This window comes from Carcharodon carcharias, chromosome 2 (genome assembly GCF_017639515.1).
Source record: "Carcharodon carcharias isolate sCarCar2 chromosome 2, sCarCar2.pri, whole genome shotgun sequence".
NCBI lineage: Eukaryota > Metazoa > Chordata > Chondrichthyes > Lamniformes > Lamnidae > Carcharodon > Carcharodon carcharias.
The window spans coordinates 27,589,679-27,603,279 of record NC_054468.1 but is presented as its reverse complement, the minus strand read 5'-3'; the positions used below and the strand labels follow the sequence as shown (position 1 = coordinate 27,603,279).

Here is a 13,601-nt window from a genome sequence, read left to right as displayed (position 1 = left end):
TCTAAGTCATTAATATATATATTGTAAATAATTGTGGCCCCAGCACTCACCCCCGTGGCACTCCACTGGTTAGAGGTTGCTATCCTGAAAACACCCCCCGTATCCCAACTCTGTCTTCTATTAATTAGCCAGCCCTCTATCCATGCTAATATAGAAACAGAAAATAGGAGTAGGCCATTCGGCGCTTTGCACCTGCTCCACCTTTCATTATGATCATGAATGATCATCCAGCTCAATAGCCTGTTCCCACTTTCTCCCCATATCCTTTGATCCCTTTCACGCCAAGAGCTATATCTAATTCCTTCTTGAAAACATACAATGTTTTGGCCTCAACTACTTTGTGGTAGTGAATTCCACAGGGTCACCGCTCTCTGGATGAAGAAATTTCTCCTCATCTCAGTCTTAAATGGTCTACCCCATATCATCAGGCTGTGACTCCTAGTTCTGGACTAACCCATCATTGGGAACATCTTTCCTGCATCTACCCTGTCTAGTCCGGTTAGAATTTTATAGGTTTATATGAGATCCCCCCTCATTCTTCTGAACTCCAGCAAATATAATCCTAACCGTCTCAATTTTTCCTCACGTCAGTCCCGCCATCCCAGGAATCAGCCGGGTAAACCTTCGCTGCACTCCCTCTGTACCAAGTACGTCCTTCCTCAGATAAGGAGACCAAAACTGCACACAAAATTCCAGGTGTGATCTCACCAAGGCTCTGTACAATTGCAGCAAGACATCCCTGTTCCTGTACTCGAATCCTCTGGCTATGAAGGCCATTTACTGCCTTCACCGCCGTAAATACCATTTACCTTCTTTACCGCCTCCTGCACTTGCATGCTTACCTTCAGCGACTGGTGTGCAAGGACACCCAGGTCTCGTTGCACTTTCCCCTCTCTCAATTTATAGCCATTCAGATAATAATCTGCCTTCCTGTTTTTGCTACCAAAGTGCGTAACCTCACATTTATCCACATTATACTGCATCCACCATGCATTTGACCACTCACTCAGCTTGTCCAAATCACATTGAAGCATCTCTGCATCCTCCTCACAGCTCACCCTCCCACCCAGCTTTGTGTCATCTGCTAATCTGGAGATATTATATTTAGTTCCCTCATCTAAATCATTAATATATATTATGAATAACTGGGGTCCCAGGACCTATCCCTGCGGCACCCCACTAGTCACTGCCTCCCGTTGGAAAAAGACCCGTTTATTCCTACTCTGTTTCCTGTCTGCCAACCAGTTTTCTTTCCATCTCAATATACTACCCCCAATCCCATGTGCTTTAATTTTACAAGCTAATCTCTTGTGTGGGACTTTGTCGAAAGCCTTCTGAAAGTCCAAATAAACCACATCTGCTGGCTCCTCCTCATCAACTCTACTAGCTACATCCTTGAAAGATTCCAGTAGTTTTGTCAAGCATGATTTCCCGTTCATAAATCCATACTGACTCTGTCCGATTCTGCCACTGTTTTCCAAGTGCTCAGCTATTAAATCTTTTATAATGGACACTAGAATTTTGCCCACTACCGACGTCAGGCTGACTGGTCTATAATTCCATTTTCTCTCTTTTTAAATAGTGGTCACATTAGCTACCCTCCAATTTGTCGGAACTCTTCCAGAGTCTACAGAATCTTGTTCCCCGCAAGCTTACTCTCGTACTCTATTTTCCCCTTCTTAATCAATCCTTTGGTTCTCCTTTGCCGAATTCTAAACTGCTCCCAATCCTCAGGTCTGTCGTTTTTTTTAGCCAATTTGTATGCCTCTTCCTTGAATCTAATGCCATCTCTAATCTCCCTTGTAAGCCATGGTTTGGCCACCTTTCCTGTTTTACTTTTGCATCAGACGGGAATAAACAATTGTTGCAGTTAATATACTACCCCCAACACCACAGGCTCTTATCTTATTAAGTAGCCTTATCTGAGGTATCTTTATCGGATGCCTTTTGGAAATCCAAATATATTACATTTACTGGTTCCCCTTTATCTATCTTGCTTGTTACCTCCTCACAAAATTCTAATAAATTTGTCAGGCATGGTTCCCCTTTCATAAAGCCATGCTGACTCTGCTTAATTAGATTATGCAATTCTAAATGCTCTGCTATTGCATCCTTTATAATAGACTCCAACATTTTCCCAATGACAGATGTTAAGCTAACTGGCCGAAAGTTAACTGATTTTTGTCTCCATCCCTTTTTGAATAAGGGTGTTACATTGGCGGTTTTCCAATCCTCTGGGACATTTCCCAGAATCTAAGAACTCTTGGAAGATTACTACCGGTGCATCCACCATCTCTGCGCTATTTCCTTTAATATTCTAGCATGCAACCTATCAGGTCCAGGTGACTTATCGGCCTTTAGCCCCATTAGTTTCCCTAGTACTTTTTCCTTTAGTGATATTTACTGTATTTATTTCCTTCCCCACTTTTGCCCCATGATTATTTAGTATTTTTGGTATGCTATTAGTGGCTTCTATTGTGAAGATTGATGCAAAGTATTTATTCAACTCCTCTGCCATTTCCCGGTTCCCATTATTTCCCCAGCCTCATTCACTAATGGGTTGATATTGACTTTGGCTTCTCTCTTCCTTTTGTATATTTTAAGCTCTTACTGTCCATTTTTATATTACTTGCTAGTTTAACTTCAAAGTTTATTTTCTCCCTCTATTATTTTTCGGTCATCTTTTGTTGGTTTTTAAAACTTTCCCAATCCTCTGGCTTACCACTAATCTTTTCCACATTGTATGCTTTTTCTTTCACTTTGATACAATCCTTAGCTTCCTTGGTTAACCATGGCTGGTTTATCCCCTTCCTACAATCCTTCTTCCTCACTGGGATATATCTTTGTTGTGAGTCATGAACTATTTTCTTAAATGCCTGCTATTGGTCGTCAACCATCTTTTCTCCTAAACTCCTTTCCCTGTCCACTGCAGCTAACTCTGCCCTCATTCCTTTGTAATTACCCTGATTTAAGTTTAGCACAGATGTTTCCGAACTAAGCTTCTCACTCTCAAGCTGAATGTTAAATTGCATTACGTTAAAGTCACTGTTTCCTAGGGGAACTTTTACTCTGAGATCATTTATTAAACCTGCCTCATTACACATTACCAGATCCAAAATAGCCTGATACCTAGTTGGATCCACAACATATTGTTCTAGGAAAATGTCCCGAATACACTATGAATTCTTGCTCGTGGCTACCTCTGCCAATTTGAGTTTCCCAATCTACATGGAGATTAAAGTCACCCATGATTAACGTACTACCTTTTTTACATGTCCTCATTATTTCCCGATTTATTCTCTGTCCGACAGCATAGCTACTGTTCAGAGGCCTATAGACTACTCCCACCAGTGTCTTCTTCCCCTTGTTATTTCTTACCTCAACCCAAACGGATTCCACATCTTCTGATCCAAGACCATTTCTTGCTCTCGTACTTATTTTATCCCATACTAACAAAGCTACCCCATCACCCTTTCCTTCCTACCTGTCCTTTTGAAAAATCACATACCCCTGAATATTTAGTTCCCAGCTTTGATTTCCTTGTAACCAAATCTCCGTAATGGCAATAAGATCATAACCATTAATCTCTATTTGTGCCATTAATTCATTTATTTTGTTCCAAATACTATGTGCATTTAAGTAAAGAGCCATTAATTGTGCCTGCAAAGTATTTGCTAAAAGTTAAAGCTAACAGAAGAAGCACATTTAGATTTGGTAAAAAGATAAAACTTGCTCCAAGTGACCAAAATTACTGAATGACCGTTATTATCTCATGTAACTATTTGAAGCATGTACAAACATACGAATTCTTGCTTCCTGAGACTTAGACAGGAGAACAGTAAAATGTACCTGTGCAAAACAGTTTCTGCATTCAGTCCACCATGCGCACCACACTACATTTCCTGGTATTTAACATAAATGCACAAAATATAAGTATGTACCAAATGCATGCATTTTGATGCTCTATATTTTCTTGTCACCTTAATGTCTTCAGGCATGTAGAAACCAATCTGTGAGCAACACATGTGGCTTCTCCCTCCCTTGTCAGGACAGAGTCTGGCCTCCATTTGACATTTATCCCAAAACACCTAGGTGATTCCCCCAAGTTATCTGCACATGATAGTTAGCTCACTGCATACGAAAAGTCACTGGTCTGAAGCACACCAAGATACTATATCACTACACCACCACATAAGTGATTCAACATCTCCTATATTGTGCATCAAGTACATTTTGTATCTGCTGAGGGTGCCAATCACAGTAATATTTTCAGTAAAATACCTAAAATGCAATTAATGTGTGAAGTGCTCCTTCTCCCAATCAAACTAAATTTATATTTGAAAAAAAAGCCTTAACAAAAGAAATTGCATTATATTGCATCTCTGCATACATCCCAATAAATTACTTTCAAAGGGTAGCTACAATTGTTATGACAGTGGCACGTTAATTTTGCAAGAACAAATTAAAGTGGGATTTTTTGATAACACTCCTGTGAAGCACTCTGGAAGCTTAATGATGTTAAAGGAACCGTAGAAATGCACGTTGTTGTTCTGGTACTGAAAGTCAAAAATTAGCCTGTCATAAGCAACATATGTATAATGGGCGCAGTTACGTGTTTTGCATGCCTCCAGGTGAAATTAATGGTCATGATATACCAGTAAATTTTGCAGGGAGAGGTTCAGCTCAAATTAACAAGATAAACTGATGCTATCACATGCGGTGTGGTAGGAAGCTCATCGTACTGTGTGGCAAGATTACAATTGGATTAACTTCCTGTAAAGGCTGTTATAAATTTGGTACACTTCAAGTGCTGAAGCATCACACAAGGCCTGGTCCACAAAATTGAGCACAAGAGTGATATTTCTTGACAAATTGCACCCAATAACAAATTTTATTTCTTTTCTCTTCCAAAATTCCAAATGCACACTGCTTCCAGGATTCAACCATATAACCACAAAGTTTGAAGCCAAAACAGCCTTGGTTATTTTAATACATCATTCCTGCTGCAGTTATAAAGATATTAACCACCTACACAAGATATAATACTTCTGAAGAACAAGTAGAGCATTTAAGTGTTCTCACACAAAGGGGACAAAGATTAGGAGATGGTAGGTAAATAACAGATGAACTGTAAAGAATACTGTGAACAAGATTAAAGAGGACATTGAAATTAAGCAGAGGCTTCGGGGTTCAGAACAAACCTTTAAATTTGAAAGGAATAGGTAAGATCCTAGGTTTCAAAAACAGCAATATAGAATGCAAAAATAAAGGCAAAATGCTAAACCTATACAAATCAGTTAGTTAGATCATAGATGGAATATTCCAAATTCTTTATTCCTCCCACTGGCATCTTGGGGATAGCATCCCCTTCCTTCCAGCAACCTTTGGCAGCCAAGTCTTCCGCCAACTGGGCCCTGGATTCTGAAATATCTCCTGATATCCCTCTACCTTCCGCTCCTGTAAAATAGCCTCCTTATAACTCACCCCCTTGACCAATCCTTTCCTGTCTTGATTCAATATTTCACCTATTATATCTTCAGGAAGTGCCTTAGGGTGTTTTCCTGATGAAGTTGATGATGTTGCCATTGCCAGTGTCCAGTTTTGGATGCCCTACTTTAGGGAGAAAGTCAAGGCCATACAGAAAGTGTAGATGAGATTCTCTAAAATACCAGGAATGAGAGGTTTTAGTTGCAAACAACATCGAGGGAAACAAAACTCTTTTCCATCAGAATATTAAGATAAGATCTGATAAGTGTTTAAGATTACAAGGTCTTTTAATTAGATAAAAGTATTTCCACTGGTCAATAAGTCAACAGCTAGATGGTAAGGCACAGAGGTTAGGAGATTTTTAGGCTACACACCGCTCTACCAGAAACATTGGCGGAAGCAGAAATTGTAGCAACTTTGAAAAGATGAATATTGTAAAATTAAAAATGTAAACGGTATGAGGAAAGGGCAGGGAAATGGGTCTAATTGGATAGTCCTTTCAGAGAGCCTGTACAGGCATCATGGGCTAAACGACCTTCCACATTACTGTAAGTCTATGATTCTGATTCTGTGCCTCAGTGATTTTACATAAAGATTTAGTTTTATTTGCAAGCCACCTATTAACATTCAGCATTGGCCCTTACATACATTAGCTGAAAAAGGAAGTTAGACAGTTTAAGGCTTTTTCAAATCAATAGTCAGAAGCTTGATCAAGTTGAGAATTTCAAACTTTGATTTCAAACAATTTAAGATGCTTTTTATTCCCTGTATTGTCCAAAAAAAAAAGTATCTTGCAAATGGCATACTCCAATATCAACAGAAACAATTTATGATTCTCACTTCCAATGTCGTCCACCACTGTACACTTGAGTTGCCTCTTTTTTGAAAACCTTATATCCCCATACACAATAAGGACATAAAAGTTGCAAGACAGGAAATCAAATATTTGGCTTTGACTGTATGAGACTCAAGGTTTCACAACATTAGTAATTGCTGCTAGATTGTACACTACTCTCCCGTTCCTTTACTGTCGCTGGGTCAAAATCCTGGAACTCCCTCCCTAACATCACTGTAGGCATACACAGGGATGGGTAATAAATGCTGGCCTAGCCAGCAATGCCTACATGACGTAAATGAATAAAAAACTTTAAATCATCAGAAGCCTAGTCGTGGCAAAGTGGATTAGATAATTTAGCAAGGATTGATCCTCCCTTCAAAAATGTCTCTCCATTTCTCCTGCAATCCTTTTTTGCTAGCAATCATCTGCACGTAGCTCATGTGATCATTATTTATGTCAGCCTAAACATCAAGTGGAGGAAGAGCAGAAAGAACTAGTCAAAACTCACTCAACATCCATAGTTAATTGTAGTTCAATTGGGAGCTTTAAGAACCAAGGATCCTGGCTGATTTTCTCTCTTTCTCCTCAACTTATTTAGACCTGGTACAGTACATTGAGGCCACTGTAGTGCACCCAGTTAATTAAACATAGGCCTAGGGAATTTTTCTACTCTATGACTCAATATCACATTGTACATTTACCCATTAGGCCTATTAAATTCAACTTCATTAAGGCTTGACAAGACTGCATAACACACTGTCAAAATCTTTCAATTACCCCATTGGTCTCATAACAGAGGAATTTTAAGAAACAAAAACAAGCTTGGAACATCTCTTTCTCTTCAAGATAGTTACTGCTGAGGATCAGGGAAGGGTTAAGGGGTATAAATCAAGTAAACTCAAGCCAAAATTCCTTCTATAAAATCTGAATTACTTATGTCAAGAACCACTTCCAAAACAAAAAACATGCAATTATCTAGTAGCTTTCACAGAGTGAAATATCTCAAAGTCCAAACTTGGTCTTGTTCTCAGTACAGTACATGGTCAAGGTTCCAAAAGCACATTTTACCCATTTGTGCCTATAGTACATCAGGGCAAAGCACAATGTGTTCATGGAAGGGAGGGGTTGAGAAAACAATGGGTGTAAAAAGGAGAATGGCAGCGAAACATGTTCTCCAACCATTCCAAAAACAGAAACTGAAGGCCTACACTACATTTAAAACTCAAGAAATACTTTACATGCCTGACAGTATGCAAAGTACAGGGAAAGCAAAGGTATTAAAATACAATTGTTTCCATGATATCAGCATAATTCAACACATCACAATAATATGGTTAAGAACTCGCACAGTACTTTACAATACGGCCATTTCACTTTATCCCGCAGAGATGCTACTCATGAAAAGTAGCTGAACTGAAGATAGACAATGACTGATAGTGGAGGCATTTCACAGGCAAAGTGAAAACAGAAGGAATGAGAAAAATAAGCAAACAGCACTTGGACTTCAGCTCAAACCAATGAGCAGGATTGACACTCAGAAACAGCTTTGAAATAGTACTGGAGTGAGTTGACCTTCAATGGCACTCTGAACTCAAACAGAACCTGCTGCCCTGCAAAGGGATTCCTTTGCACTTCAACGCCTGAGGAATCAGATGAAAAGAGGCAGCTGATGGTACCAACACTGAAGCTTGCAAGAGCTAGCAACCTTACCACTAAGGAGCAGAGAGAATCAAGCCCACACTCCCCTGGACCAACTGGTTCAAGGGCTGCAGATCTCATTTTAAGACTGCTACCTAAATCCTCCACAGTGGGTTGTCCCTGCTGCCAGCCTCGATTGGAAGAAACAAGACATTTTCAGAGACATCATCCCTCTCTGTTCAGTTTGCAATCCTAATATCCGCTGTTGTTTCCTTACCTCCTCTGCTATTGTTGCCATCTTGGCCAACGAGCACACAAACTTCTGTGCCATCTATAGCTTTCAGATATTGTGCCTCCCTTCATCTATTCTCATCTCTGTTGAAGCTGGTCTACATCAATCTCCATATAGACCTCAGCTCTCTTATCTTCTGGCCAAACCATTTTCTTGTTATCACAGTTTTCTTCATATCTGAACCACTAAAGCAAAACAGCCTTAAATCCAGACTGTGTCCATGGTATTAGTAAAATTGAGAAACGTAGTCATCTCTTGCAAGACTTGCCCCGCAACTCACAGTTGAAAAATAAGTTTTGGTATTTTGCAGTTGCAGCCTTGAAGGGGCACTATCCTCATCAAAAAGTATTTGGCAAACTATTCTTTTGCTTGAAAAGCTGTGTATCAGTGGTAGGCTAAAATGCAGTACCATGACATAGATATACAACTTGGAATTATATGGTACCTTTAATGCAGTATAATGTCTCAAGTGCTTCACAGGAGGACCAAGCAACAAAATTTGATACCGAGACATAAGAAAATATGAGGACAGATGGCCAAAAGCTTGGTCAAAGAGGTAGATTTTAAGGAGCATCTTAAAATGAGAGCTATGGAAGCAGTTAGGGAGAGAATTCCAGAATTTAGTGCCTAGGCAGCTGTGCAATGGTGGAGTGATTTTAACAAAGGATGCACAAGAGCCCAGAGAGTTCTGCAAAAATGTGAAAAACACTTGCATTTATATAATGCCTTTCACAACCACCAGGCATCCTGAAGCACTTTACAGCCAATGAAGTACTTTTGAAGTGTAGTCAATGTTGCAATATAAGAAACATGGTTGCCAATTTACACACAGCAAACTCCAACAAAGAACAATGGATAATAACCAGATAGTCTGTTTTTGTGATATTGATTGAGAGGTAAATATTGGCCAGGATACCAAGATAAGCCCCCTGCTATTCTTCAAATAATTCCATGGGATTTTTTACATCCACATGATGAGACAAATGGGGCCTCGGTTTAAAATCTCATCCGAAAAACAGCATTTTCGATAGTGCAGCACTCCCTCAATACTGCACTAGAGGATCAGCCTTCATTTTTATGCTCAAGACCTGAAGCGGGACTTAAACACTCAATCTTCTGCCTCAGAGACGAGAGTGCTATCAACTGAGCTGCGGCTGACACACGCAGAGGGCTAGAGAAAAGGTGGGGAGGGGCCACGGAGAGATTTGAAAACAGGGGTGAGAATTTTCAAATGGAAATGTTGCCTTACCAGTGGCTAATATAGGCCAGAGAGCACAGGGGTGACTGGTGAACTGGGCTTGGTGCAGGCAGGGGAACCTCGGGTTCTAGGAGGGTGTGTATGTATGTTTGGGGGGCAGGGTTTTAGATGAGCTCAAGTTCACGGAAGATGACAGGCCAACAAGTTTAGGAGTGACAAGGGCCTTTAATGAGGATTTCAGAAGCAGATCACCTGAGGATGGAGTCGTCAGATGTCGGTGGAAATGGACAGTCTTGGTGATGGAACAGGTGTGTGGTCAGAAACTCTGTGTTCAAACAACATCAAGGTTATGAACGGTCTGGTTCAATCTCAGGTGGTGGCTGCCAGGGAGAGGGATGGAACATGTGGTGGAGACCAAAAGCAATAGCTTTGGTCTTCCAAATATATGGTTGCAGGAGATTTCTGTCCTTCAATTTTTGGATGCGATACAAGCACTGGGACCAATCTAAGTTAGTTGAGTGGGCGCGAGGTGATGGTGAGGTGTCATCCAAATATACATGGAACCTGAAGTGTTTTCAGAGTATATCACTGAAGGGCAGGCAGCATGTAGCTAAGAAATATGAGAGGGAACAAGGATCAATCCTTTCAGAGGTAATGGTGTAGAGTGGGGAGAGAGGCCCTTGCAGAGGATTTACTGGCCACAACTGAACGAGGCAAGGGCAGCCTCATGCAGCTGGATTGAGGAGGAGAAATATTGAAGGGGACTGAGAGATCAGCCACATCATAGGCTGCAGGCAGTTTGAAAGGGATGAAGGAGGACAATTTACCAGAGTCATAGGATGAAATTCATGACTTAGGTGAGGACCATTACAGGACCATGACAAGGCTGAAACCTGATTGCAGGGATTTAAATGTGGAATTCCATGAAAGTTGAAACAGATTAGGGAGGCAACAACATGTTCAAGGACTTGGAAGGGAAAGGGAGATGGGGTGGTAGCTTGCCAGAAGAGAGTGGTCAAGGGTTTTTTTTTCCCCCCAGAAATGAGGTGATAACGGAAGATTTGAAGGGTGCATGGCAGACATGGAAGTAAAGTTGGGCGGACAACAGTTTGGTGGATTTCCCGGACAAGATGAGCGCAGAGGGGGCACAAAGGAAGCTAGGAGGGGAACTAGGGAAAAAGTTCAAAGTTGCAGCAGGGTCGGCAGGGGAGGGCAAGGGGAAGCTGGGGTTGCGGAGGGGGGAAACGTCGAGTTGCGGAGGGGGGAAACGTCGAGTTGCGGAGGGGGGAAACGTCGAGTTGCGGAGGGGGGAAACGTCGAGTTGCGGAGGGGGGAAACGTCGAGTTGCGGAGGGGGGAAACGTCGAGTTGCGGAGGGGGGAAACGTCGAGTTGCGGAGGGGGGAAACGTCGAGTTGCGGAGGGGGGAAACGTCGAGTTGCGGAGGGGGGAAACGTCGAGTTGCGGAGGGGGGAAACGTCGAGTTGCGGAGGGGGGAAACGTCGAGTTGCGGAGGGGGGAAACGTCGAGTTGCGGAGGGGGGAAACGTCGAGCTGCGGAGGGGGGAAACGTCGAGCTGCGGAGGGGGGAAACGTCGAGTTGCAGGGGGGGGAACGTCGAGTTGCGGAGGGGGGGAAACGTCGAGTTGCGGAGGGGGGCGGTGGACGTGAGGGGTAACCTGGGCTTAAGGAGATGGGGGTGGACGCAAGCGGGAATCTGGGGTTGTGGAAAGGGGGGGGTGGAGGACGCGAGGGGGAACCTGGGGTTGTGGCGGGGGGGGTGGACACGAGGGGGAACCTGGGATTGTGTGTGTGTGGGGTGGGGGAAGAGAACCTGGGGTTGTGGAGGGGGGTGGACACAAGGGGGACCTGGGCTTGTTGGGGGGGGGGGGGGGGGGTGGACACGAGGGGAACCTGGGCTTGTGGAGGGGGGCGGTGGACACGAGGGGAACCTGGGCTTGTGGAGGGTGGGGGTGGACACGAGGGGAACCTGGGCTTGTGGAGGGGGGGGGTGGACACGAGGGGAACCTGGGCTTGTGGATGGGGGGGGTGGACACAAGGGCAACCTGGCTTTGGGGGGAGGGGGGGGCAGTTGGGGAACCTGGCAGGGCGGGAGAGAGGGAAATGAGGGTGAGTTGGGAGAGGGAGATGTGGGGAGCAGTGGGAGAGAGAACACACACGGGGGGGACGGGTGGAGAGGAGAAATAGAGAATCGGGGGGGGTGGGGGTGAGAGGGAGAACCCCGGGGGGGAGGTTGAGAGGGGGAACCGCTGGGGGACGGGGAACAGTGTTGTTGGGCGACCCGGGGGGGGGTGGGGTGAAGGACGGTCCCCGAGCGGAGCCTCCCGAGCTACTCTGTCCCACACCTTGCCCCCCCCCGCGCGCTGCCTCACCTCCAGATCCCGACCCGCTGGCCTCAATCCCCGCAGGCGTGGGCAGAGCCGAGCCCTGGGTGGTGGGGGGGGTGGGGAGTAGAGGCAAAGGGAGAGAGGAAGGAGAAATGATAGAGGACTCACAGATTTTGCCCCTCAGGCTCTGTAAGATGCGAACCGCTTTATCTTCTTCCGCCATGACTCGCCGCCAGCCTTCGCCTACTGTACATCTTGCATCCCTCACATCCGTCGACGAGAACTCAGTGGGAGGGGCGGGGCCCCGGCGCGCGCACGCGCAACAGGGGGTGGGTGGGGGGGGAGGTTGGGGCAGTGGGGAGGAGGCGGGGCCCCGGCGCGCGATCACGCATCGGGGCGGGCGGGGCGTGGCGGGGCGAGGCGCGCATGCGCACGTCAACCCTATCAGCTTGGGGTGCGTGGGAGGAGGTTCAGTTCACAAACCACCCACTCATAACAAGAGCAAAACTGTATCCACTACTCCAAGTTTAACCTGATCGATGCTCTGAGCAATTGTCTTTTCCTGCTCCAATCTCTGTGTAACAAAAACTAACATACCACCTATCTAAGAGCAAAATACTGCGGATGCTGGAAATCCGAAACAAAAGCAGAAAATGCTGGAAAAACTCAGTAGGCCTGGCAGCATCTGTGGAGGGAAAGACAGAGTTAACGTTTCAAGGCCGCAGAGCTCAGAAGAAGAGTCATACGGACTCAAAATGTCAAATCTGTCTTTTTCTCCACAGATGCTGTTTGACATAGAAACTAGGAGCAGGTGTAGGCCATTCGGCCCTTCGAACCTGCAGTGCCATTCAATATGATCATGGCTGATTATCCAACTCAATAGCCTGCTCCCACTTTCTCCCCATATCCTTTGATCCCTTTCACCCCAAGAGCTATATCTAACTCCTTCTTGAAAACATACAATGTTTTGGCATCAACTACTTTCTGTGGTAACGAATTCCACAGGCTCACCACTCTCTGGGTGAAGAAATTTCTCCTCATCTCAGTCCTAAATGGTCTACCCCGTATCCTCAGTCTGTGACCCCTGGTTCTGGACTCCCCCCACCATCGGGAACATCCTTCCTGCATCCACCCTGTCCAGTCCTGTTAGAATATTATAGGTTTCTATGAGATTCCCCCCTCATTCTTCTGAACTCCAGCAGATAAAATCCTAACTGACTCAATCTCTCCTCATTTGTCAGTCCCCCCATCCCAGGAATCAGTCAGGTAAACCTATAATCTATAGCAAGTACATCCTTCCTCAGATAAGGAAACTAAAATTGCTCACAATAATCCAGGTGTGGTCTCACCAAAGCCCTGTACAATTGCAGCAGGACATCCCTGCTCCTGTACTTGAATCCTCATGCTATGAAGGCCAACATACCATTTGCCATCTTTACTGCTTGCTGCACCTACATGCTTACCTTCAGCGACTGGTGTGCAAGGACACCCAAGTCTCGCTGCACTTTCCCCCCTCTCAATTTATAGCCATTCAGATAATCATCTGCCTTCCTGTTTTTGCTACCAAAGTGGATAACTGCACATTTATCCACATTATACTGCATCTGCCACGTATTTGCCCACTCACTCAGCTTGTCCAAATCACACAAGCATCTCTGCATCCTCCTCACAGCTCACCCTCCCACCCAGCTTTGTGTCATCTGCAAATTTGGATATATTATATTTAGTTCCCCCATCTAAATCATTAATATATATTGTGAATAACTGAGGTCCCAGCACCGACCCCTGTGGTACCCCACTAGT

At 44.3% G+C, this 13,601-nt stretch overlaps 1 protein-coding gene across 1 annotated transcript in view; it reads right to left on the bottom strand.

The window, feature by feature from the left end:
- rasa2 (RAS p21 protein activator 2) overlaps window positions 1–12,091 on the bottom strand; it is a 143,958-nt gene extending 131,867 nt beyond the window's left edge. The window contains exon 1 of the mRNA XM_041173804.1: window positions 11,967–12,091. Within this exon, the coding sequence (XP_041029738.1) occupies window positions 11,967–12,021 (55 nt within the window). The 5' untranslated portion in view covers window positions 12,022–12,091. The remainder of the gene's footprint in view (window positions 1–11,966) is intronic.
- Window positions 12,092–13,601: the final 1,510 nt, after the last annotated feature.